Here is a 27,526-nt window from a genome sequence, read left to right as displayed (position 1 = left end):
ACAGAAGGAAGACCATTACAACAGAGAAAGGGGAACAGGTACAGGTCATAGTGGAGAGAAAGAGAAAACACTGGGGACTGAAATAGAGTGAAATATATTCCAGCATGTATAATTATGTCAAATGGAACCCTATTATTATGTAGGTAATTTCACTCAAACACCATTAATATTTTAATAATTTAATATTTTACTATGAAGTGACTGTTATCTGCTTTCTCAGTTTTTGGAGGTTTAGAAAAAGCACCATCAAATTAAAATAAATCATTCAAGGAATATGACACTTTTTTATAGAAAATTACCAGAGTGCCTCTTCATAATTCTTTTCATAACATTTGCTACTTCCTTGTTTCTTAGGCTATAAATGAAAGGATTTAATAAAGGAATAACTAGAGTATAAAAAATGGCAATTGGTTTTTCTGTATCTCCTTCATTGACTGAACTTGGTCTAATATACATGAAGAGAAGAGAACCATAGAATATTGACACAGAAAGGAAATGGGATGCACAAGTAGATAGAGCTTTGCCTCTTCCCTCTTTAGATTTCATTGTGAATATAGTGAAAAGGATATAGAAATAAGAGACTAGGACAATAGTAATAGTGAAAATTTGAATTGATCCTGCCAAGATGAATATCATCAATTCATTGATGTAAGGATCAACACAGGAGAGTCTGTATAATGGAAGGACATCACAAAAAAAGTGATTGATCTGGTGAGACTCACAGAATACCAACCTAAATAAAAGCCCAACTTCAACCATGGGATGCAAGATTCCAGCTATGTAGGCTCCTGTGGTCATCTGAATGCAGAGTTTCTTTGACATCAGGGTGTGGTACTGCAGTGGTCTGCATATGGCCACATAGCGGTCGTAGGCCATTGCTGCCAGAAGAAAGCAGTCTGTAGTCTCAGCAAAACAGAAAAAATAGAATTGTGCCATGCATTCATAGAGGGAAATCCTTCTGTCTTCAGAAAAGAAGTTCTGTAACATCTTGGGATTGATGGCACAGGAACAGCAGGAATCCATGAGAGCCAGGTTACCCAGGAAGATGTACATTGGTGTGTGAAGACGGCGGTCCATGTAAATCAAGGCCACCAACCCTAGATTCCCTACTACGGTGACCAGATAGATGGCAGAGAACACCACAAACAGAAGGGCTTTCAGGTCTGAGTTTTCTGTAAGGCCCATGAGGATGAATTCATTTGTACTGGAGTGATTGACCACAAGCATTCCTGACTTCTTTGCTGAACTATGTTGTAGAGAAATTCAATTGACATCATAAGTAGAAATGTCTAACTCACCCCTCTAATTATGATATGTATCAAGGGTAGCATCTTTTCTTCAAATCACCCTATGCTCTCTCCTGAAAATTGGCAGTTATAACATGTTAGGTCTTGTGAGAATAAATATAGCATGATTTTTGCACACAGGATTTGCCTTGAAATTTCTCATGTATTCATTGTGTGAAAAAGTTCTTTCTACCTAGGTCCTTGGAATGTCTCATAGTTGGTTTGATTAACTTGACATTTCTGAATTAAAATATATGTTCTCATGGTAACTTTCTTCTTAGCAAATTAAAAAAAAAATGTACATATTTCTTTATGGATTTGATTCAATATTTTAAAGTAATCCGTCTTTTGATATTCTAAACAACCAATAGGCTAATTATTTAAAGCTGTGCAAAATTACAGTGAGTTTGAGAAACAGTTTCTCTAACTTATTAAACTTTCCCAGATAATTTTATCTAGGAATATTTTATAAAAATTTCTAACTATTTTAATAGGGTAGAAACATAAAAACCTTTAAAATTCTTAATAAATTATAAAATCTTTTTATATTCATTTAAACACATTTTGAATCCTACCTTTATTTTTTTCTACCATTCCTTGTTTATTATCCACTTGTCCTAATATTTTTCTCTAGTTTTATGTGTACTATATGCATATATAATATTATGAGACTTATTGAGAAAGTCTCCATTCATAGTGTACATATTCTTAATGAATATTATATGTAGTCTCATGCACTCTCAAATTGTTGTCTAGAAACCAATGTCTATATTTTTGTTGAGTCTCATAGAGATTCTACACTTTTTGATTATTTAAATTTAGAAACTGAATTACTCCCAATCTGCTATATATTTATTGAATTTCAATGCTCACCTCACTTTATATTTACTATTACTTGGCAACAATATTTCAAATATAGAAACAACATAGGTTTTAAAGAATAGTAAGATTGTCTTTCTCCCAGAAATTTCTACAAGTTATTGGGCTCACATATTTTAGATATTAATTTTTGACAAGAGTCTATAATAGTTGTTAAAATATTCATTGTTTTAAAAACACATTTTGACTATTTCTTTGCTTCTTATTCTTGTCTATACTGAATTTCATAAACCGTTTTGCTCAAAAAATGTGATAAGTTTCTAGAGTTTGATCGCTAGACACTTATAATTAATGAATAAGTTGTCCATTATATTTGAAGCAGACTACACTTTTAAAATATCCCTCAAAATTTATTATTTTGAAAATAATGTAAAAATATAAAATACTGTTCTGTCATTATTTTTGCAACACATATTGGTAAATATGCTGAAAATATTTATGTGTACTTGGGAAAAATAGTTTTTTTGTTTTCAAAAATTATTATTTTATTTAGGAGATGTTGTATCACAAAATAATTAGTGAAAACAAATTTTCTCTTCTCCAATTCAAAGTATAATTATTCCTCTGAATCGGAAATGACTTTTACTATATGACCCAGAATTATTTTACCAGGTCCTTTATAGACTTACCTGTATGTTTGGTGATAAAACTATGGTACTTTTGAACTCAGAATACTCTGAATGAGCCACTTACTGTGTGTCATTTGTTCTTTCCATAATGTCTTCAATTTAGAGACAAACTTAAAAAAATTAAATGAATAAAATTCAAATACCATAAAAATTACTAAAGTATTTTAAAGAAATATGTTCAAGTTTATATTATAAATAAATTAGTAATCTATTTTCACACTGAGTTTACTGATGAACATTTTATCATAGGGTCTTGGACACCGAATGTTCTACATTTTAGGGAAATCAAGATTTAAAATGTGGTCTTTAAAACATTAGGGAATAAATTATAAAAATCTAGGACAGTTTTTCTATTCATAGGTCAGAGTAAACAATTAGGTTAGCCTCGGGGTACAGTTAAAGTTGTCCATTGATTCTAAAGGGATTTTCTTGGCACTGGCATCAGGGTACTTCTTCACTGATTCTCAGTCTGAGAGGCATGTTTCCCAAAACACCAGTAGCCAAAGCAACATTAATGAAAAAGGAATACAGGTTAAGATTCTGGGGTTCAATCAAATGGCCATCACTAAAGTCTGTTTATAGATTGGATCATGAGTTTTTGCACATTTAATTCTTTCTTTGTGTTTTTTTCTCTCTCTCTTTCTCAAATCTTATGTACATGAAAACTATAATGGACAGAAAAAAGATTTGTACTGATTACTTGAAGTGAAAGTTAAAGAGATATTTGAAGAGAGAGTTGGATTTGTAGAGGCAAAATGTAATGTGATCAACTAGTGCTGCTTTCCTTTATTTCATGTCTTACAATGAATTTGACCAAATACTTTAGATTCATTCTCTGAAACTCTGAATTTGTGTTCCCTTATTTAATTTATGCATCATAAGATGACTAGAAAAAAGTCACTTATTAAAGTATGATTGGTTTGCAAAGCTGTCAAGGTTTATTGTATGTATCTTCAAGAATTTGGAGATAAGTATACTTTAGAAAACTCCTATCACCACATAATGGAAACAGTTATTGAAACCTGACATAGAACCCAATAACACATGAATTTTTTATGTTTTATGCATCAGCTAAAAAATTAAAAATAAAATTTTATCTTTTTCAAAAAATTTGGACCTTTAAGCAATGTTTCAATACCTGTTTATTTTGAGCTCTTGGTTTTAGAGATTCAGCCAGTGATTGGCAGGCCACATTACTCTGGGCCTAGAGGCAGAAGGACCCGGTGACTGGGAAGCAGAGTGAGAGGGAAAGGGGTTGAAGAGAAGATGAACCTTTCCAGAGCATGTCAACAGTGACCTACCTCTTCTAGTCATGTCCCACCTGCCTACACTTACCACCCAGTTAGTCCATTAAATGTAGGATGGACTGATTAAAATTAGGTTAATTTTGTCATATTTCAATCATTTCATCATTGAATATTCTCACATTAACACAAAGGACATCTTAAATCCAAGCCATAACAAAGCACAAAACACATCTACAAATAACGAATAAACCAAGAAATCCAGAACATGGGAATATGCTAGAAACAGAGGATTTATACTTGTTACAAATTAGTGTTACAGATAAGAATTTTAAAATCTTGATTAAAACTGACATTCAGTTTCTAACTTCAAAATTGAATGAAACTTTTTGAATGGCCACTGGCTTATCAGATTACCACCCTAGTATTTTTACTAGCTTAAAATCTTAAGGGAAACAACAACTAAAGCTAAATTGCCATCAATTTAAAGGATAGTGGTATAACATCACAAATGACCACTGTGTGACAAATTCAGGATTCTAGATTCCATAGAGATATAGAATTGAATTAGCTTTCATACTTTATGTGAATTTACTGTAGAGAGAGGCAATTTTGTTTAGGTTAACCTAGATTTGTGAGAAACCCTTTTGCAGAAGGTTTATTCTTATAAACATAGTGGCATTTAGGGAACTATTTTCCTTTCAGAAATAACAATTTTACAAATGAAACACTGGGTTAAATTTTAAAATATGGGCTTTGGTTTAGCTCACATTTTCTACATATGATCATGGTACAGGTTTAGGACTTCCTCCATCCATCCTACAAATTTCTAACCAAAATACATTTTTTAAAGTTAGTATGTCTCAAACTTCAAAATACCCAACCACTTCAAAGTTGGGAGAGCATTGCATTATCCCATGAAGCTGCATATTTTATCATATGTACCAAAAAAATTGACAATGCTCGTTCCAACATTCATCTGTTACAAATTTATTTTATAAAGCTTATACCACCCAGCATGTATTAACCTCTGACATGTAACACTCTATAAAGATAAAGCAAAGACAAGAAAAGTTTACTGTTTTAGAAAGAAGGTACACATTCAGTTATTATCTTCAAACATCACTGCACTTTAACTTCCCCAATTTGACTAAACATTCATGAAATAATCTACAAACTACTTTCAACAAATAACACTTTTAGGCAGATATGACTGTGCTAAATTATTTATTATGTATGAACTAAACAAAGATTAAATGGTGAAAATAGAGCTGTATTGTGTCTTCTCCAAACTGCAAGGAACCAAAAAAAGTGTGGTGGAACCTCCTTTGAAAGTCACCACTCTTGTGGTTTGCAAATGTCCGCTTCAATATCTCCCTGTGTTTATGACTGGTTTGGTGATCTACTGTGTGTAGATTTCTTCTGATAACTTTATGGAATGGATCAATAAAAATAACCTGAATGAATTTTTATGTGGAATCTTCAAGGACCCTGTTAGAATTCAGGACTCACAGAATACACACAGTTGCTTCTAGCTTGCTCCTCAACAACAGGCTTTCACACCAACTTTACCTGGTTAATAGCATGATGGATAGCCTTGCCATACATTACATCCTTAGGAACAGGGCATTTGCAGACACTATGGCATGTATGTATCCTGCAGATGACATAACCCTGCCTGGCCTTGTATCCCAGTCTGTACACTTTATCTGGGGGAATTGGGTAGAGGGCCCTGTGAAGCAGAGAGCAGGTGGTACTGCCAGCAGGGGACCTACAGAGAAGAGCACATCATATCAGACTGCTTCTTCCTCCACAACTCCAAGATGTACTTGTATGCAACCATTGTGACTTACCTGATGGCTGCTATATGTTAAAAAGGAAGGAGCATCTCTTACCTGTCCAGATATGTTTTTGTGGATTTCTCTAAATACAAAAGAAATTCATTTCCCAGAAACTTCCAAAAACATCACTTCTTTTGTCCCACTGGTCCCAAATAAATCACATAATCTTCTATCAAATTTGTTTGGGAATCAATGTTCATAAGGACCAGACATGAGTTATTTGGAAATGTATGGCATAAATTATGGTATTATTAGAAGAGGGAAAGGTAATCAAGAAATGTACTTTTGGTAACTGAAAATGTCCATAAACATAGTATGTACACTCTCCATTCAATTAAGTTTCTCAATTTTGTGATCTTTTCATTTGTTTACACTCTTAAAACATAAGTATGTTCCTAAAGAACTGTTATTTGTGTAGGTTGTATTGATCTGTATTTCACATATTAGATATTAATATTGAAAAATTTAAAAAAGTTTTAGTCATTTAAAAGTAAAAATAATGAACTCCACTATACATTAACTAACATAATTTAATTAAAACATTCTGAAGGAAATATGTGCTGTATGCAGATGTCAGGCACTGTTTGAGTACTGGTAATACAAAATCAGATGTGACATGATGGAGGCAGGAAGAAAGTAGGCTTCATTTTATTTACTAACAGTTAAAATTAATATTTTTAAAATATATATGTATACTCCTCTTTTTTCTTAAATCATGCTTGAGTTCTGATCTCATCACCTAATATGTGAATTTTTTTCTAATCAATTACCAAGTCAGTTTGCTGAGAGATACAATTATTTTACACTATTGCTGGGAAGACACCAATGTCTCATGCCTCTAAATAAATTCAGATTCTCAGAATGGCATGTAAGTTTCTCAGTAATCTGACACACTTTCCCCTCCCCTTCCCAAATACACCAAGGATCTCTCCAACAGTTAGCCACTATGATGGCTCTGTTCCACTGTGCACCCATCTTCTCATAGGTAGAGACACACTGATTTTTCACAAACATAGATTCTGATCAGTATAATTTATGTTTTGCTCCAATGATCAAATTTTTTTCCCATCCTTAATTGTACTGTTTATATCTCATGCTACTTTATAACTAAATACCTCAAATAATATTATCTCCATTTCCTGAATCCCCAAGCATGTGGAAAAAATAAAGTATTGATTTACACTCCAGTTTGTTTTGACTTACCTAGTTGAACTTAGGCAAGCTAATCAACATATCAGTGCATGAGGTTTTCATTCAAGAAAAAAACAAAAAGAATGTCTCTTTAGTTAATTATTTAATACACATGAAAAGTCTAGCCTGTATTTAGTAGAGAATATATTTCAGAAAATTATTTTTCTTTTATGTTTCTTAATTTATTTGGTGAATAAATATTTTGGTCAGGTGCCAAGGATTTTCACTCCTTTTTTTCTTTCATTTATTTTTGAAAAAAATGTTTCCATCTCTTCTTAATTCTAAATATATATTAATATATTTCATAAGAATCAGACCACGGTTTTCATAATCCTATTGAATAAAAAATCAGGCAATGATGTCAGGTTAAAAAACATCTTCATTTCATTGATATTTTCATTAATTACAATTTTGTGATATGATGTACAAATAAACAAACTATATAAAAATTAAAATTGAAAATGATTTATAATAAAAAACATTTCTAATTATGCATTATAACCATACATAACAGTTGGATTCATTATGCCATATTAATACATGCACATAGCATGATTTGATCAATCTCATTCACTGGTACCTTCCCTTTCTTCTCTCCTTCCTCATCCCAATCTGCTTGCTCTATTCTATTGTTCTCCCTTCTATTATAATTGTTGTTACTTTAATTTTTGCATTATAATTATATTTGCATAAGTGGGACTCATGGTGATATATCTGTACATGGACAGAGCATGTACAGATATATCTATCTAGATTTTCTAGATTTCATCCCCCATCCTTCCACATGCTCTCCCCTTCCTTCTCCTTCTATCATCTTCCTTTACTCAAAGAGCATCATTTTTAACTACATATTGTTAAATCAAAATATACAGATACTCTATTATAGAGAATTTGAGATTAAAAGTGAATAAAATTAAACATGAAAATATTATTTATTAGAAAATAAATACATACTGAAATATAACCTCTTGGAATAACTAAAGTCTAATTAAAAAATCAAAGTCAAACACATTGTTTATTTAGACAGATGGAGTTGCTTAAGGAAAAATTAACATTTGAGAACTTAGAATATGCCAGTGATTGTAAAAAAAAATATTCTTTGGGATATAAGAAAGTTGCTAAAAATATTAAATGAAAGCAACTTATATATATACTGACTTTTATTTCTAGTATTTGTTTTTTTGAAAATTAGGCCTAATTCTGCTACAAGAGTTATGAATAATTATCTAATTCATTCCTGATTGATTTCACCACATTTGATTTTTAAGTATATTTTTGCATACTCTCTCACTTTGGAGTTATTTTCTTTTTATTTTGAAGGGATTGTTATCCACTTTCTCAGTATTTGTAGGTTTATAAAACATACTATAAAGTAGAAATCAGTCTTTCAATGAAGATGAAACTTGTTATAGAAAGTTACAACATGGCCTCTTCTTCATAATTCTTTTTATAACATTTATTACTTCATTGTTTCTTAAACTATAAATAAAAGGGTTTAATAAAGGAACTATTAGAGTATAAAATATAGCAGCAGGTACATCTGTATCACCTTCATTAACTGAACTTGGTTGAGCATACAGGAAGAGCAGAGAACCATAGAATATTGATACAGAGAGAAAGTAGGATGCACAAGTAGATAGAGCTTTGCCCCTCCCTCTTTAGATTTCATTGTGAATATGGTGAAAAGGATGCAGAGATAAGATATTAGCACTACAGTAATAGTAAAGGTTAGAATTGACCCTGCCAAAATATGTACTGCCAATTCGTTGATATAAGGATCAACACAGAAGAATCTGTATAATGGAAGGACATCACAAAAAAAGTGATTGATCTGATGAGATCCACAGAAAACCAACCTTAACAAAAGCCCTACTTCAATCATGGGATCAAGACTCCACCAGTGTAGGCTCCTGTGGTCATCTGAATGCAGAGTTTCTTTGACATCAGAGTATGATACTGCAGTGGTCTGCATATGGCCACATAGCGGTCATAAGCCATTGCTGCCAGAAGAAAGCAGTCTGTTGATTCAGCAATACAGAGAAAATAAATTTGTACCATACATTCAGAGAGGGAAATTCTTCTGTCCTCAGAAAAGAAGTTCTGCAACATCTTGGGAGTAACAGCACAGGAACAGAAGGAATCCATGAGAGCCAGGTTGCCCAGGAAGATGTACATTGGTGTGTGAAGATGGTGCTCCATGTAAATCAAGGCCAGCAAACCTAGATTCCCCACCATGGTGACCACATAGATGGCAGAGAACACCACAAACAGAAGGGTTTTCAGGTCTGGGTTTTCTGTAAGTCCCATGAGGATGAATTCATTTGTCAATGAATGGTTGACCTTAGTCATCTTTGTCTGTTGAGATAGATATTAATGAGACATTAAATTCTAATTAACAGCATACAATTTTCCATTGATCTTTTCTTTTTATGCTGGTAGAGGAATTTCTTCATTACTGAACCCTGCTATGTTGAGCACAAAATGCCATATACTTCCAGGGAACAATTGTCTTTCTTGAAGAGTCAGCAACTATGCCCTTCATCTGGGATTATCAAAATTAACAAGGATATTTTGATAATTCATGGCAGGATGGTTATGGTTAGAGAACAGAAAGTTGCTGGGCACAGTGGTGCATGCCCATAATTCCAGTGTCTTAGGAGGCTGAGGCAGGAGGATCACAAGTTCTAAGCAAGTCTCAGCAACTCAAGGAGGCCCTAAGCAACTTAACAAGATCTTATCTCAAAAAACAAACAAACAAACAAACAAACAAAAAGACCCAAAGGCTGGGGATGTTGCCCAGTGGTTAAGCACTCCTGGGTCCAATTTCTGGTACAAAAAAAGCACAGAAATTTTATCTTTAAGTTTTTATTCATAATCATATAAACATTTAGAGTATCCATGTTTGATCCATTTTTTTCCAAGTAATTTCCATATCAATTTTTTAAAAAATACCTTCAATAAGATGTTCATAATATCATACTTGTAATCCCAGCAACTAGGGAGGGTGAGACGGAGGGCTCAAAATTTGGAGGCTGGATTTAGCAAGTTAGAGATATTCTGTTTCAAAATAAATAATGAAAAACTAGGTGTGTAGCTCAGTGATAAAGTTCTGTGTTTAATCCTCAGTACCAAACAAACAAAAAAATCCCAAACTTTTTAAAAATCAATTTTCCTATAAATTCATGTTTTTCTATTGTGTTAATGATCTTTATTTATCCTTCTAGGGAAGGGAATGGTTTAAAATATTTTACACATATGTTAAATTAATATGTTAAATATGGCACAAAGATCAATAAGGAATAAGGAGGGTATTGTACCCGAAAAAAAATGGAAAGCCAAAGATATAAATGTCCAGAGATCATAACCTTTGCATAACTTACTGTTATACCCTTTTAATGAACAATGACTCTGTCCATTACATTATTCCCACTGATTTTTTCCTAATTCTAAGCTCTTCCTCTTTTGCTGAAGCATAGTTTACATACAGCATTACTAAATAAACTTTTAACTGAGTATCCCAGACCACAGTAACCACAGTTTTGAATTGTGGTGCATGTGTTATATGTATACTCAGAATAAACTTTGAAGAAAGGTCCACAAGGAACATTTTCAAAATCATCTTCTTAAGAAACCAAGGTATATTTCCTTTGTTGAAACTACCTCTTTTCTACTAGAAGATTATATGTTTTCTAAATTTAGAAATCCAGCTTGATAAAAGCAGTTCACCTTCATATTTCAGTTTTCTCACTTGAAAAACAGTAAACCCATTAAATCCTAATAAGATATTTGATTTCAAATTTTATTTACTTTAAAGGGCTATTTTTCTATTACTTAGTGATAAGGTTGATCACAGATCAGTAATTCACTGATAAAGCTGATCATAGAAATTCTGTGATAAAACTGTATTTTTATTTCCACAAATACTAAAAGGAAGGAAGCCATTAGAAATTAATTTTTTCCCTAAAATGTTAAGGTAAATACCAATGTAAGCATGTAATACTTTAGTTGAACTACAAATAACTTTCAATGTATATTCCTAAATAAATTAACAAATTTTTGTATCTTACCTATATATTTTGAAGTTCTATGTTATAATCAGATATTCACATTAATCACAGCATTATAACTTTCCCCATTTACCATGTTATTCAATACTGAGAAGAATTAGAGAACTAAGTAAACAATGAAAATTTAGAAACAATGAAACATGGTAAATAATTTCAGGAAATATATTTTCTAATATGTTAAAATTCAAATTAAAAAATAAATTCAAACACTTCTATGTAGATTTCACTAAGAAGAGCTTTTTGAAAGTGCAATGTTTGCTTTATGGTGTTTAATGTGAAGGTCTCAGAATTTAAGAATATATATGTGTACATTCTTGCAAAAACATTTGAGATTAAGAGAACACAAATTTCAGAGACTACAGGTCAGTGTTAATAATGTGTCCCAAACTGCCAAGTTAAAGTTTACTGTCAAATCCTGAAGGGATTTCCTTGCAATTTCATCATTGTATTTCTGTGTGCTATTAAGTCCTAATAGCATATGAACGACTTGTCATTCATTAAAGATGTCTTGTGAGACAATGAGATTAACGCAAGTGACACTCACTAAAGTTTGTTTGATCCTGCCAATTTGTATGTAACTGACTTAGTTTTTATAATTCTCTTCACCGTGATTTCCATAAAATGTAGAATAGGCAGAAAAATAGTCTCAGGTTCTTTAAACCCCTTTCTGAAGGAAGTAGAATTAATTGGTTTATGAAAGATAATTAGCTTTTGAGAGGAAACTGGGAGGTTATCATAGCTTCAGCTAGGGTAATCAACTTTTCACCCTGTGCCTTGAATACCCATGTGGAAATTTGATTTTTTAATTTGTTCTATATAAAAATTCTGAGACTTTTCTCCTGTCCTTTCTCTTCATATCATATCTTTTATATTTCTTACCCTGCTGTTTTCTCTTCTTCATACCACTAATCACTATATAATAATTATGCATTTATCTGTGAGTACATCTGTAACTAGTCACTCCTTTCCTACCCCATAATTGGTGCTCTGGTTTAGGAAGAAGGGATTTCATTGATTTGTCCAATTCTGTATTTCCAGTCCTCTGAATTGTGTTTGTCATTTTGTAGTGCTTATTGTTTGCTGAATGAATTTCAAAGTGATACTTTCCTGCTCAAGAGTTCTTAACAAAACCTCATTATTTTTCAAACTAAGTCCATTTTCCTAATTTTGGAATTCTATATATTTCCCACTTTGCTTTCTCCTGTGCACCAGAGGCAAGATGGCCATGTGCATCACTTCCCTGATCCTTGCGTACCTGCTTTATTCTGTATGATATCAGTTTTTCTTACACCTAAAATAAATTCTCCCTTTTTTTCCATTTCAATCCTGCTCATATTTAAGGTCATATATAAACACCCTCTATATGAGAACTTTCTCTGGTTTGTGATCAAACCTTTTTATCTTCATTACCTAAATTGTTCTTTCTGTATATCAGTATTCACTTAACTAGGTGTGACTTGTATGTCTGGATTTTTGTGAACCTCTGTTCTAAACAGCCTTAACATAGGTATCACTTCATAGTTCTTTTGGGCTCTTTGAAGTCAATTGAGCTAAATTCCTGATACATATTATTTCAATATTTATATTTTAAAAATTTTTTCCTAGTGGATTTGTGATTTTAGATAAACTTCTGTGGGTAAGAGTGCTGTAAACAGTAAAGAGCATGAGAATATAATGTACCTTAGGAAAACTCAGAACAAATGTATAGACAATAGAAAGTGTAACATATAATCATATATTGTATAGTAAAGTAATCTGGCCAAAACTTACAACATGATATAAGGGAAGCTTACAAATGACATAAGGGAAATGCAAGTTTAATTGGAAAATTTTCTGATTGGTTTCTTCCTGTTTATTCTTTGTACTTCTGTCATTTTACTGAAACTCTTCTCTGATAGTTGACGTGCAACTCTAAATGTCATTTGAAAGAACATCCAAGAAACTTCTTAACCAAGTTGACTGGTTTGGTTATCTATCTCATCTAGAGTTTCAACTGTCATCTATCTGCTTGCAACTTCATCAGAAGACCGATTGCCACCTGTTCTTTGTACATTCAAATCAATAAAATCACTTAAAAATAATTTAAATATTGCCTATTCTCCTACATATTTATATATGCAACACTCTGCTGCCATGTTATGTATATCACAAAACATAAAAGTAGAAATGAATAAGGAATAAGATTGAGTGAATAAAGAGTATGAAAATTTTTTTCTATTAATGATACAAAAGATTGTATAACATTTATATTTTTGCTTTGAATTATATAATTTCCTCATATATTGTGGATATTCTTTCTTCTTCATATGACTGGTTTGCAAATATTTGATCCCACCCTGAAGCTTGTTTCTTCACACTTCTCTCATTCCCTTTCACATGCAGAAACTTTTTATGTGACATTATCTTGTTTGTCTATTTTTATTTTTGTTATTTTGATATAGGGGTGTTATAAAATACAATTGCCTATACTGTTGGCTTGAATTGTTTCCCCCTTTGATTGTTGTCTAGTATTTCACAACACTACTGTAGTAAATAAATTCACAGACTCAAGCCTTACATTTAGGTCTCTGGTCTATTTTGAGTTAGTTTAGTATATGGTGAGAGAATAAAGGGCTAGATTTTTCATCATGGGGATATCTAGTTTCTACTTTTATTGAACAGTGTACATTTTTTGGCTCCTTTTGTCAAAGTGAGTATTGTCCACTCAGGCAAGGGATAGCTGACATGATAGTGGAGTTGGGGTACCTGTCAGTTGCTTAGGGACTTAAGGAAGACCAAGGCAGGTATGTTGCAGTATGCCCAGTAGCAAGGGGTGGGCACCTGAAGTCTGAGGACTGCATGGATGTAAGGCTTTCAGTGGTTGCATAGAGAGTGGTACCTACTTCTGGTACCACTGGTAGTTGCATGGGTGGCTTTGTCTGGCTTTGGGAGTCCACTTGGCTCAAGGAAGGTTGTCAACTTTCTCCTTAGAGCAATGGAAGGATGTGTGGGGCTGCCAGTCTCCTCTTAATATTGGGGTGGCTAGGAAGGCCGAACCATTTGAAATAGCCATGTGGCTGCTTTAGCACCTGAGGTGGGTAAGGAACCAAGATAGCAATGTATGGTAGGAGCCTGTAGTGGGGCAAAATGTAGGCTCAGATTTTTCATATCAATATAGTAGTGTCATTCACCACTAGCTCCTCAAAGCGAGTACAGAGGCTATGAGGGTTGCAGTATTCTCCAGCAGAAATATTTCAGTGTCTATGGCCTAATTAGGAGCTTCTGGGCACCGCTTGATTACCTATCTTGTGAAGTCCTTCTTGGTTAAATTTGATCTCAATTGGAGAGATGTGTTGTTAGATGTTTTTCACTTTTCAAGCCTTTTAATAATACCATTATGAGCTTCATGTTCCATCATGTTTTAGCAACATCCCCTGTGGACTCTGGCATTCTAACTCAAACAATCCACTGAAAGTAGCAGTTAAGTTTTCATTCCTTTTTTGTATTGGGAAATATACCAAGCACCACTGGTCAGTAATTTTTTGCTGTCCTATTTTCAAATGTTTCTTAATGTCTGTCTGACACAGTTAAAAACACATTTTATACAGATATATTTGTCCAAATCAGAGAAAATACTAGTTTAAATGGATCCAACTGAGGCAAAAAACAATCTTTATAAAGTCTAAGTCATGTTGTAATGGGTTTGATTTTTAGGTCATGTGATTTATCAGAGCAATGTAGCCAGAGACATATAAATTATCAGATTTGTGGAATTTATATAAAGTTCATCAAATATACCAAAAGGAGCCTCCGTACAGTCACAGGCTTGCTGATGTTACTGGCTGATTATCAGGGGAATAGAGTTGCACTTACACTGTGTGATAAACAAACATTATTTTTAGCACCATGCGATCCATAGACATCACATGGTACTGCCTTTCTTCAATTTGACAGTGGGTTGATGAATGTCAAAACACTAATTATAAAAGTCATGTTGATGTGATACTAAAATCTCTTAGGAATTGTTCTTCTGGAAACCCACTGTGGTAAATATCTAACATGTGACCAGGCAAATATAAAGGGAATCAAAAGAGATTAGTAGATTACAACTAGTATAGCTTTTTTGGGGGATGGTTATAGAGGACTGAACTCAGGGGCACTGTGTTGAGAGCCACAGCCAAAGGGGCCCCAGCAAACTTCCAGCTGCCAGCAACCAGCTGCCAGCTGATGATTGGCTCACAGCGGCCCCAGCAACATCTAGCTGATTGGCTCCTCTGCGGTGATGTTCATTGGGCTGTTTCCCTGCCCTTCAGACTGCCAGCTGATGATTGGCTCACAGCGGCCCCAGCAACATCTAGCTGATTGGCTCCTCCACGGAGCTGCTCATTGGGGGACTTCTTTGGCTCCGCCCACACAACCCAGCCAATCGGCCTCAAGAACAGGAGGATTGTGGGAGGTGGTGAGGTTTGTGTGGGGGTGAGAGGCTTGTGGGAAGCCGGTGGTGGCAGTTGGGCTCTGAGGGGTTTTTCCTGAGGAGCTGTTTTGTTTGGCGTTTGTAGTTCTAAAAATAAAGTTTGTTTCTTTTGACAAGTGGCTCCTGAATTGTGCCCAGCCAGACTGCGGCAGCACTGGACCACTGAGTCATATCCCCAGCCCTATTTTATATTTTTTATTTTGAAACAAGGTCTCACTGAGATGCTTAGCCCCTTGCTAAATTGCTGAGGCTGGTTTTGAATTCTCGATCCTCTTGCCTTAGCCTCCCTAAACTCTGGAATTACAGGTATGAGCCACTGCACCTGGCTAGTATAGCTTTGATACTAGATTAAAAGTGAGGATTGCATATTGTCCCATTAGACTTCATCTCATAAGAATCCTCAGAAGGGATATCCAAATCAGGGGATGTCCGTTCCTAAAATTTATGAGTATCAAGTAATTCTGAACAGTGTAAGAGGTGTCCTGCAATAGATCTCTCATTCACAATATTATTTGTCCAGCTGTGTGTATGCTGAGAACTGGCAGGTACCAAAAGAGTCCTTGTCCAAAAAATAGCCTAAGTTCAATAGAAGAAATAAAATGAGTAAGATAAAAAAAATGAGAAAAGGGTCAAAAAGAGTAGAAAGAAGCTGATGGGTATAAAAAATTAACAAGGATCATACAATACACAGAAATTGGGTTACTGTAAAGAAAAAGAATAAAGAAGAAATAATTTTTTAAAGTTACAATCCAAAATTTTAGGTGAATAACCATATCTTAGTCAGGTCAGATTTTTTTAAATCACTGTAACCAAAATTCCTAATAAGAGCAATGTAGAGGAGGAAAAGTTTATTTTGGCTCACAGTGACCATTCAGTCCATGGTCAGCTAATTCTATACCTCTTGGCCCAGAGTGAGGCAGAACAACATGGAAGAATGTCATGGTGGAAGAACACTGTTCAGTTCATGGCAGACAGGAAGCAGAGAGAAAGAACTCTGCTCACCAAGGACAAAATAAAAACCCCAAAGGCCTGCACCCATTGACCAACTTCTGGCAGCCATTCTCTACCTAACCAGAGTTACCCATTAATCCATTTAAATTATTAATCCATCAAATGGACTAATCCACTGAATAGGTTTCAACTCCTGTAATCTAAATTATTTCACTTTGGAACATCCCAGTATTGTTGCAAACATTAGCTTCTAGGGATACTTCTTATTCAAACTATGAACAGAGATTTCATCCATGGTCACAGGATTCCATCAGACTGGGCTTGAGATAAAGCAAAACATAAGTGCATGTAGAAGAAAGCTGCCCACCTTATTGAAGCTGGAAAGCCAGAGAGAGAAGGAGGGAAGGAAGAAAAAGGGAGAGAGAGAGAGAGAGAGAGAGAGAGAGAGAGAGAGAGAGAGAGAGGGGAAAGAAGAGAGGGGAAAGAGAGGGAGAGAGAGGGAGGGAGGGAGAGAGAGAGAGAGAGAGAGAGAGAGAGAATGAATGAGAATAATATGAGGAGTTTGGTTTGCCAGTGACCAATTTCCTCCAGAAATGCAGCACCTGCCTACAAATAAATAATTCATCTAATGGATGAACCCACTTATTAGATTTCAGCTCTAATAATTTAATAATTTCAAGTAAACAATCCTGCATTGCCACATGAGCCTTTAGGGAAATATCTCATATCTAAACCATAACATTATGGCACTGGTTCCCAAAACTTCTGTCCATCTTACAATGCAAATACATTCAGTCTATCTCCAAGCATTTTCATAATCTTAAGAATTCCAGGGCTGGGGATGTGGCTCAAGTGGTAGCGCGCTCGCCTGGCATGCGTGCGGCCCGGGTTCGATCCTCAGCACCACATACAAACAAAGATGTTGTGTCCACCGAGAACTAAAAAAAAATAAATAAATATTAAAAATTCTCTCTCTCTCTCCCCTCTCTCACTCTCTCTTTAAAAAAAAAAAAAAAAAGAATTCCAATACCACCCAAAAGTGCAGGTTGAAAGTTTACTCTTAGACTGAAGGCAAATTTTTGGCTGTGAGACACTGAAAAAATCATAGGACGTTATATACACCCAATGTATAATGGCACAGAGTAAGCATTTCTATTCCAAAGGAGAGGAATAGGGACATGGATTCAATCAAAGCAATCCATATAGGCAAACAAGTCCTGTAGCCCCACCTCCAGCATCTGGGGCAGGTGGTAGCAAAATGTGATCTTCAAAGGGCTTCGGCAGCCCCATCCCATGTTCTTGCCAGTTGCAGCCCACATGTCCTTTTACTTAGGCTGGATCTGTCCATAGCATGCTAAATTTCCTCATGAATCCCCTTCTCAGGGGCCACCCCATGAATTCTGACCATGAAACACACTACCCCAACTTCCCAGACCAACCTTTGAAATATCAGTGAAAGACTCTATGACCCCCTAACTCCAGCATCCTACAATCCTGCAAAATAGCAACACATAGAAAGAATCAAGGTCTGCTTCCAGTTCAAAAGCAGCCAAACTCCTAGGAACATTTTTTTTTTTTTGCAGTGGCCACTGAATGACTGGGTGGCTGATGATGGTGAATGGAATCTTGGGAAATCTACTTCCTAGGCATTCTGGAATATGTGTGTGTATATGTATAAATTTAAATTGTCTACAAATAAAGGGACCAGTAGGGATATTTCAGGAAAAATATTGGCAAGAATTTCAATATTCATGCATAAATAAAGTTAAATAAACACATAACAGACTACTATATATTTTTACAAAGGGGTCAATGGCATTTTACCAGACTTACTACTGTTACAGAATGATTCACAGAATCATGTTGCAAAGTTTTAAAAAGCAATGCCAAAATGTCTAAACAACTCCTTCCCACATGACCATTTGAGTAAGTTATCTAAGAGTATGCATACATTCATGCATTGTTTGTTCACTTATTTTTTAAATAAACAGAAAATATAGACCAGAAAACACTGAAAATTATTATGTATCTTTGGAAAATGTCTGATTACAATTCTGAATAGAAATTGCAGTGCCTTTAATTATATTTCTTATGTTGGAGACTACTGGGATCATATCAGAAAGATTCTGGAACAAAAAGATTCCAGAAAAAAGTGTTTGGGAGGAGTTCCCACTGGTGAAAGAGTAATAATGATAATTTACTTAAGCTAAGAAAATAAGTTAAAAACTGAGTTCATGATGACTTAAAAATATTAAAGATTTTCATGGGACATTCACAAATAAACTTACTCTGAACACTGATAACTGGATTTATATATTCCAATTTTTCTAAGTGAAAAGTATTTATTTTGTACCCTGAGGTTTTCTCTCAATAAGAAAGTAAAGCTTTAAATATTTAGAGGGAGAGTCTAACAGAGAGAGAAAGGAAGAAAGGGAGATTAAGAGCATAATACAGGAAAAAGGAAAAGGAAAGAAAGATAAAAAAATAAAGAAATAAAGGGAAATTAAATAAAGAAGGGAGAGAGAATTGGAGGAAAAAAGAAAGTAAAGAAAAAATGAAAAAAAAAATAAAGGAAAAGGAAGGACAAAGAATGGAATTAAGGAAGGAGGGTGTAAAAGCAAGAAAAGGTGAAGAAAAACAATGAAAGCAAAGATAAAATGCCAAGATAAGAAAACTGAGAAGCAAAAGATTAAGGAAAGAAATAAACCATTACTATCTTGAAAACTAAATGAAAAAAAATAAAAAATATACATTCTGAAATTTAATAAAGTCCCAAATAAGAAAAGTTTCCTGAAAATCATTAGAGACAACAGTATAATGGAAAACAGAACATATAATTCCTTAAAAGTAACATAGCTTTCTAGAATATAAATGAAGAATGTGCTCACATTTTAGTAAAAGATTATTTCAGCTCTAGGATTCTGAGAAAACCATTCCAGTAGGTAGAATCTACCATTACTTCAGGGAGGGGCAATGTTTAGGGGAAATTCAAGAGTCATTTTGATCATGCTAAATTTGAGTTGTTTTTGAGACATTCAAGTTACCATGTGAAAAATGCAGTTAGGATAAGGAGTCTGGAAATTAGGTCAGTTAACCCAGCTATAAATATATATTCTGGACCACCTTGTATAAAGATATTAAAAGTCATGAACTAGAGTAAATTATACTCTATGAATAATTGGTTATGTCAAAATGAACCCCACTAGTATGAATAACTATAATGCAGTAATAAAAACATTGAAAAATAAAGTCACATATAACTAAAGAAGGGGAAAATTGATATTTTCTGGATCCTTAATAACAGAATGTATTAGAAGCAAAAGCATCTTCCCTAGTTGTAGTTTTGTTGTTTGTATTTAAGTGTCTCTCTTATTTCTCAGGATAAAAGTGAATGCACTGGGACTGTTTGGTTTTGGCTATGCAAAGACTAGAAATAAATTTCCCTGTGTATGACTACACACGTGATTGTATCAGTATGCACATACAAACGGAGGCATGAGTGAGTAAGTAAGGGAAGAGCGGTTAGTAAATGCTTCTGTAACTAATGGCTGGTCCAAAACCACATTTTAATTCTTACTTTACAACATTCCAAAACAAATTTTATCTACTTCAATTCCATACATTAAATTCAAGTTATGAAAAAATAAAAAAATACAAAATTGTTAATAACATCTCTCTCAATGTAGGGTGAGGGCTTATAAATTTTGCAGTAATGAAAAAGATAAATATGTACTCAACTGTCCCAGGATCAATAAACAGTACTTTTATTCTTGTTGAATTTTGATTCCCTTCTTTTTTTGTGGGAATTTACTTTGAATAATCTGATTTGTTACATTATTATGTGTATCAATTCTTGATTTAAAACCAGAGTGTTTTAATTATTCAAACTTTATCATATATTTTAATATATAATGTATTTACTATTTCTTTTATTTATTTTTCTAGAAATGTCTAAAATTTAACAAAAAGCTATGTGTATAACAAGAATTGTAATGCATTCTGCTGTTGTGTATTTAAAAAATAAATAAAATCAATTTTAAAAAACCGAAAAAGTTTTGAATCATTCTCCAGAATTCCAAAGCAATATTTTGATGCTTACCTAAATTATAAACAAAATAATCACAGATTATTATAATTCAAATAAAATAACACATAATTCAAATAAAATATCATATTCAATATATACTAAGCATATACTAAATTAGTTCTAAGATGAATCAACAGTCAATGACCCTACATAACAATACTGTTCATTTCAAAAGGCCAGCAGAAAGGATTTGGAAAGCTTTCATCATACTGAAATGATAAGTGCTTGAGGAGATAGCTTTTTTTTTAACCTGGTTTAAGCATTATCCTGTGTACAGGGTAAAACAAGTTTGTAATTTCATTCTTTTGAATATGTATACCCAATTTTCCCAGTACCATTTATTGAAGAAGATTTACAAATGTCCAATAGTACCTGACTATTGCATTATTAGCCATCAAAAACATGTTATATATATATATATATATATATATATATATATATATATATATATATAGCACATAAGTACATTAGTACATATTACATAGGTGTGGATATAAATTGTTCATGTCAATTTATAATTTAGTTTAAAGATATCTACAAATTAAACAAATTCAGTTTTAAAATTTCAACTGGCTTATATTCAGCATTTCGGAATCGGGCAGCCTTCAGAATCAGAATCAATTCCAAGAACTTCTGGACTGTAATGTGGCCAAGCATTTTTGGACAGAAAACAAAACTAATATGTAAAGACAGGCTAATTAGTTACAATTTACTGATTTGTTTTATTTTATTCAGCTAGACAACTGTAACTGAAGCTCTGCTGCTAAAATTGACTAAGAATCAGCTGCTGGTTACAAGGACATACTCCTAAAGTAGGCTTTCATTTGGTTTACATACTAGATTAGGTTGAAGTTCATTACATAAGGACTCAGAGGCAGAGGTATCCTCAGACTTAAATTTAATTTAACTCAAGTATATTATGTGTATAAATATACACAAGTATACACAATATATGTAAAAATATGTATATGTGCAGCACATGTGTATATTTATTATATTTATGCATACATTTTACATGTGTGTATAAATATTTTGAGATGAATAAATGTAAACAGGTGACAATCACTTAATTCATTAATTGGCTAAAAATGCATTTGAGTTTTAGCTGCATTGCTAAATCTTTTTTTTTTAATTTTTCAAAATACATTCGGGGGTAACTGTAAATGAGTGGCATCGTTCGTGAATATCTGCCCACTTAAACGCTTAGATTCTTAAACAGTTCTCTGTCATTGATTTGTACTTTATGCTATTTCTTTTATGATTTAATGGTTTAGACTATAGATTCTGAATTCAGATAGCCTGTATTAGATTTCTGTACTTTGCCATTGCATTTCTGTGAACAAATTGAGATCTCTCTTAATTTTTTATTGTGGGGTTATTGAAACTGAAAAATAGTAATGAGAATAAAAGACTTAAAAGATGTGTTGAATGATGAAATAGATACCACTAAAAGTATCTAAACTAAAAGTAAACTAAAAGTATATGAGGATTAACTTAGATAGAAAGGGACATTATAAGAAAGAGACATGAATTAGCAATTAACATTTAATCATTTGCAAATAAAACACCTTTCCCAAAACAAGCCTGCATACTAGTATCTATTGTATTATATAGCCAGAAGGGATGGCTTAGGCCAGATATTTTTATGTCTGTTTATCTGTGAATACTTCAGCTGTTGCTTTATTTCAGAGTTGAGCACATGTCTAGGCTGATTGTTTTTTGGAGATAAAATGGAAAGAGACTCTGACAGTTTTCACATCCATACACCTTGATATTCAGAGAGACCAAGATGATATTTTTTTTGTATAGATCTCTTTTAGAATAAAACAAACTTATTCCCCAGACACTGACCCTAAATAAGTCACAACTCTTCCATCAATAGATGTCTGGGATTAGTGTTTATAAGGTTTAGGAGTTGTTGATAAAGAAATATATAACATAAATCATGGTATTACTGGAAAAGTGAAAGAAATCAAGGCAACTGAATATATCCATTAAAATAGAGTGAGTACTCTATTCAATTCAGAGCTTCTCAAACATTCTGGTCTCTGCATTTGTTTTCACTAAAAATGTATTTAAGTCTCCAAAAAATAGTAGATTGTATCTATTAGTATTTAACATATTAGACATTGGATTTTTGTCTTACTATACCCACACAATTCACATATTTTCATGTACAGACGTCTGGTATTCAACGTTGCTATGGATTAAGGCTGGGTAATAAAGAAATACTCAGCAAAAATCATGGTATTACTAGGAAAGGGAAATAAAGAAATGGATGTAATTCTGACAACTCAAAATGTCCATTAAAACACAGTGTATAATCAGGTATGGTGGTGCACAGGAGGCAGCAGGATCATAATTTAAAGCCGGCCTTAGCAACTTACGGAAGCCTTAAGAAACTTAGTGAAACCCTGTCTCAAAATAAAAAATAAAAAGGGCTGGGGATGTGGCTCAGTGGTTCAATTTCTGGTACAAAATAAAACAAAACACTGCAGTGTGTGTATTTATAGATGCACATAGCATAATTTTGTCAAATTCATTATGCAAATAGTGGCCAAATTATGTTATGTACATATGTAAATATAACACAGTGCATTTCACCTGTATGTTTATCTATAAAACACTAATCATAAATAAATAAATGAGTGAAAGGAAGACCAGTAGAGCAGAGGAAGAATAGAGGAAGGAGAAGGGAGGGAAAATTGTGGCTACCAGATACTGAATAAAGTAAATTAAATTTCATTTATGTATTTTTGTAGAAATAGACTCAACAATTATGTAGAACTACAATTCACTAACAAGGGGTAAAATAAAGTGTGTACAACATGCATAGAATTTTCAAATGTTTTGGCCCCTGGAGGTTTTTTTTTTTAATAGTCTGAAAAATCTATTTAAGACCCTTAAAAGCCATTGTTGTAGGTTGTATTTATCTGTATTAACCTGATTAGAAATTAAACCTGAAAGAAATGAAAGAAAGTTACTAACATTCAAACGTAAAATAATTGTACACTAAGTAACATAATTACAATAAGGACTTCAAAGGAAATACTTACTGAATGACCAAATACATCAGGGACTGTTTGAGAACTAGTAATATAAAATCAGATGTGATTTGGTGGGTGCAGAGAAGAAGATGGTATTTCATTTATTTTCCCACAGTGGCAACATACAATATGATTTTTTCTTTAAATTCTGTTTGTATGTGTGTACCCCTACCCTTTCTGAGCCTATTCTCATTCCCATATTTTCACCTAGCAAGTGAATTACTGAAACTAGGCTCATTCCAGTCTCTTTCCAATCAATTGCCAAACTAATTTTTTGAAAGAATCATATTGCTTTGCTGCTAGGAAGATGATAAAGTCTTAGCCTCAGAACCAACTCAGATTCTTTAGGGTGGCATTTAATTCTCTCTGGAATCTGATCCACTTCTACCCTTACTTTCCCACACTCATTCTCTCCTACTTTTGCCACTTTGTTGAATCTATCCCATGGTTCACCTACACTTCCCATTCTCAGTGACACATTCACTTTTATACATAATGACTTTGGTCATGATAATTTATGTTTTGCTCGAACTGTCAAAATAGTTTTCATCTTTAAATGAACAGTTTACTTCTGTTGTTACTTATATCTAAATACCACAGGTAATACAACCTTCATTTCCTAAAACCCAAGCATGTGGAGAAAAGGCAGTATTGATTCACACTCCAGTTCCCTCTGACTTAACTGAATGTGAGGTTGGGCAAGTTACATAAATGAAATTTAATTTACTTTATTTAGTACCTGGTGGCCGCAATGAGGTTCTCATTTAAAGAAAAAGCATAAAAAGAATGCCTAATTAGTTCATATATAATATACGTGAAATATCTAGATTAGGGTCTAGTAGATAGCACAATTTAATAAATCATTTTTTGTACTTTTACATTTAATTGAATAACAAATATTTTGTTTAGAGCATTAGGATTTTTGTTATTTTTCTGCCTATAATACTTGAACAATATCTTCATCTTTTGTTAATACTATGAACAGATCAATGTTTTTCATTGGAATCAGTGCATGTTTTGGTACTCCTAATGAAAAACAAAACAAGTAATAATATCAGGAAGAAAAGTCCTAATTTAATTAAAACTCAATTTAATTAAGACTAATTACATTGCCATCTATAGTGGAAAATAAACAAACTACAAGAAAAATTAAAATATACAGATTTCATTATGAACAGTATCATTTAAAGCCACAGGTTGATTGACCATAATATACAGATAGTCTCAGAATATTTACTGTAAAAATGACTAACAATATGAAACTATTCTTCATGAGAAAATACTCTGCATAAATAATCTAAGGAAAGGACCAAATTCAAGTTGAAAATCAAATTCAAACAGTTACTTCCCACAGATGGAGTTGCTTCTGGAATGATTAATATTTGTGAACTAAAAATAAGCCTGCAATTGCAAGATTATATTTTGGGACTTGAGAAATTTGAATATTAAGTGGGACTACTTTTATGCATACTGACTTTTGTCCCAGCATTTTTTTTAATTTGTTTTTGAAAATTGTGACTACTTACACTTTGGCATTAATGAATAATTATTCAGTTCACTCCTGATGAATCTCACTGCCTTAGATTTTGAAGTATGTTTTAGCACAATTTCTCATCTACAAACTTATTTGATTCAAATACCATCATGTTTAAATAATTTACTATTTTGATTACAAAGTGCCCATTTCCACTTTTTCAGTATTTGTAGGTTTTTAAATATATTAAGTTGAAATCAATTTTCCAAGGGAAATTGTTGTTTTACAATATTACAAAATTGTCTTTTCTTTATAATTCTTTTCATAACATTTATTACTTCCTTATTTCTTAGACTATAAATGAAAGGATTTAATAAAGGAATAACTAGAGTATAAAAAATTGCAACAGGTATATCTTTATCCCCTTCATTAAGGGAATTTGGTCGAGTATACATGAAAAGAAGAGAACCATAGAATATGGAAACAGAGAGAAAGTGGGATACACAAGTTGATAAAGCTTTGCCCCTTCCTTCTTTAGATTTCATTGTAAATATAGTGAAAAGGATATAGAAATAAGAGATTAGCACAATAGTAATTGTAAGTATTAGAACTGACCCTGCCAAGATAATTATCATCAATTTGTTGATATAAGGATCAACACAGGAGAGTCTGTATATTGGAAGGACATCACAAAAGAAGTGATTGATTTGATGAGACCCACAGAAAGTTAACCTAAATAAAAGTCCTACATGAACAATGGGATGCAGGTTTCCAGCTATGTAGGCTCCTGTGGTCATCTGAATGCAGAGTTTCTTTGACATCACTGTGTGGTACTGCAGGGGGCTGCATATTGCCATATAGCGGTCATAAGCCATTGCTGCCAGAAGAAAGCAGTCTGCAGTCTCAGCAAGACAGAGAAAATAAAATTGTGCCGCCATGCATTCATAGAGGGAAATCCTTCTGTCCTTGGAAAAGAAGTTCTCTAGCATCTTGGGAGTGATGGCACAGGAACAGCAGGAATCCATGAGAGCCAGGTTTCCCAGGAAGATGTACATTGGTGTGTGAAGACGGCGCTCCATATAAATCAAAGCCACCAACCCTAGATTCCCCACCATGGTGACCAGATAGATGGCAAAGAACACCACAAACAGTAGAGTCTTCATGTCTGGGTGGTCTGTGAACCCGATAAGGATAAATTCAGTTGTAAATGATTGGTTGTCCTCAGTCATGTCTATCTTTTTTGTTGAGATAGAAGTTAAGTAGACATAAGCTCCTAACAGGGAACATACAATTTTTCATTCAGTTTTTCTTTTAATCAGAGAAATTATTTACTTACTTATTTATTTACTTCTAAGAGTTCTTGTTGCCTTAAAATGTCTGTATCTCTGACCTCAAGCTGTGACTCTAAACATTTATAAGGATGTTTTGATTAGTTCAGGGAGGATACTAAAAATGAAAATGTTTTATCTTCTCGCATTTCTGCAATGAAGCATAAAATTTAGGGTAGCAGTATTTGAACCACTGACCCCCCAAAATTTTGATGCTGTATATATTTTTAAAATATTTTTTTTAGTTGTCAATGGACCTTTATTTTATTGATTTATATGCAGTGCTGAGAATTGAACCCATTGCCTCATACATGTTAGGCAAGCAGTGTATCACTGAGCCACAACCCCAGCCTAATGTCGTATATTTTTAAGATCTCTAAAATAATTTTAAAATGGATTTTCCTATCATATGTATTTTATTTGAAAAAACTATTTATATGTTATCCAAGAAAAGTGAATGTTATTAAAAAGCATATTACAGATGTGTTAACTTTATATATTACAAATTGCACAAAGATCACTAACAACCAAGGAAGGTGCTATTTATCTTATTGAAAATTGTCTTAGAAAGGCTAAAGAAATAAATGTCCACAGAATATCAATTCTCATTCTTTTCTGAGAATTTTACTCATTTTCATAAACACTGTCTTTTTCCATTTAATTAATTTGATTGATTTTTGTTTAAATCTATGTCTTTCTTCCTATTCTGGAAGACATAGTTTATATACAAAGCTAATAATTTTAGCCAATTGTCCTAGTACAGTGTGAATTGTGGAACATGTTTTCTACACCCAGGCCATCTTCAATTTTTCATGCATAATTTATGAACAATTTTCTTATTTTATTATAAGCATTTTGAAGTTAGGTGTTACAGACTTCTCTGAAAGGGGCTATACAATACTACAGGGTGAAGGCAAAATTAATTCTAAACCTACCTCAACCCTATGACCAGTTGTGGGTGATCTTCATTTCAGGATCTTACTAATGATCTTCAGTGAACTTTTTGCCTCTGCATATTGAGATTGTTAACCCTGAAAAAGTGTCTACAA

At 33.2% G+C, this 27,526-nt stretch overlaps 1 protein-coding gene and 1 pseudogene across 2 annotated transcripts; both read right to left on the bottom strand.

Annotated features, from left to right (window-relative positions):
- Positions 1–285: 285 nt before the first annotated feature.
- LOC308653351 (uncharacterized protein) lies at positions 286–9,419 on the bottom strand (the record flags this gene model as incomplete). The annotated part of the gene is given in 5 exon segments (XM_081301949.1): positions 286–1,246; positions 5,892–5,901; positions 8,491–8,727; positions 8,730–8,963; positions 8,966–9,419. Coding segments are annotated over 5 exon segments (1,896 nt in total).
- A 16,084-nt stretch (positions 9,420–25,503) lies between these two features.
- Positions 25,504–26,378, bottom strand: LOC308653882 (olfactory receptor 5K3-like; annotated as a pseudogene). The gene has a single exon. The product of its transcript is annotated as an olfactory receptor 5K3-like (transcript).
- Between the last annotated feature and the right edge of the window lie 1,148 nt (positions 26,379–27,526).

Source organism: Spermophilus citellus (assembly GCF_964194105.1).
Source record: "Spermophilus citellus genome assembly, chromosome: 7".
Taxonomy (NCBI): Eukaryota; Metazoa; Chordata; class Mammalia; order Rodentia; family Sciuridae; genus Spermophilus; species Spermophilus citellus.
This window is presented reverse-complemented; position numbering and strand designations above follow the sequence as displayed.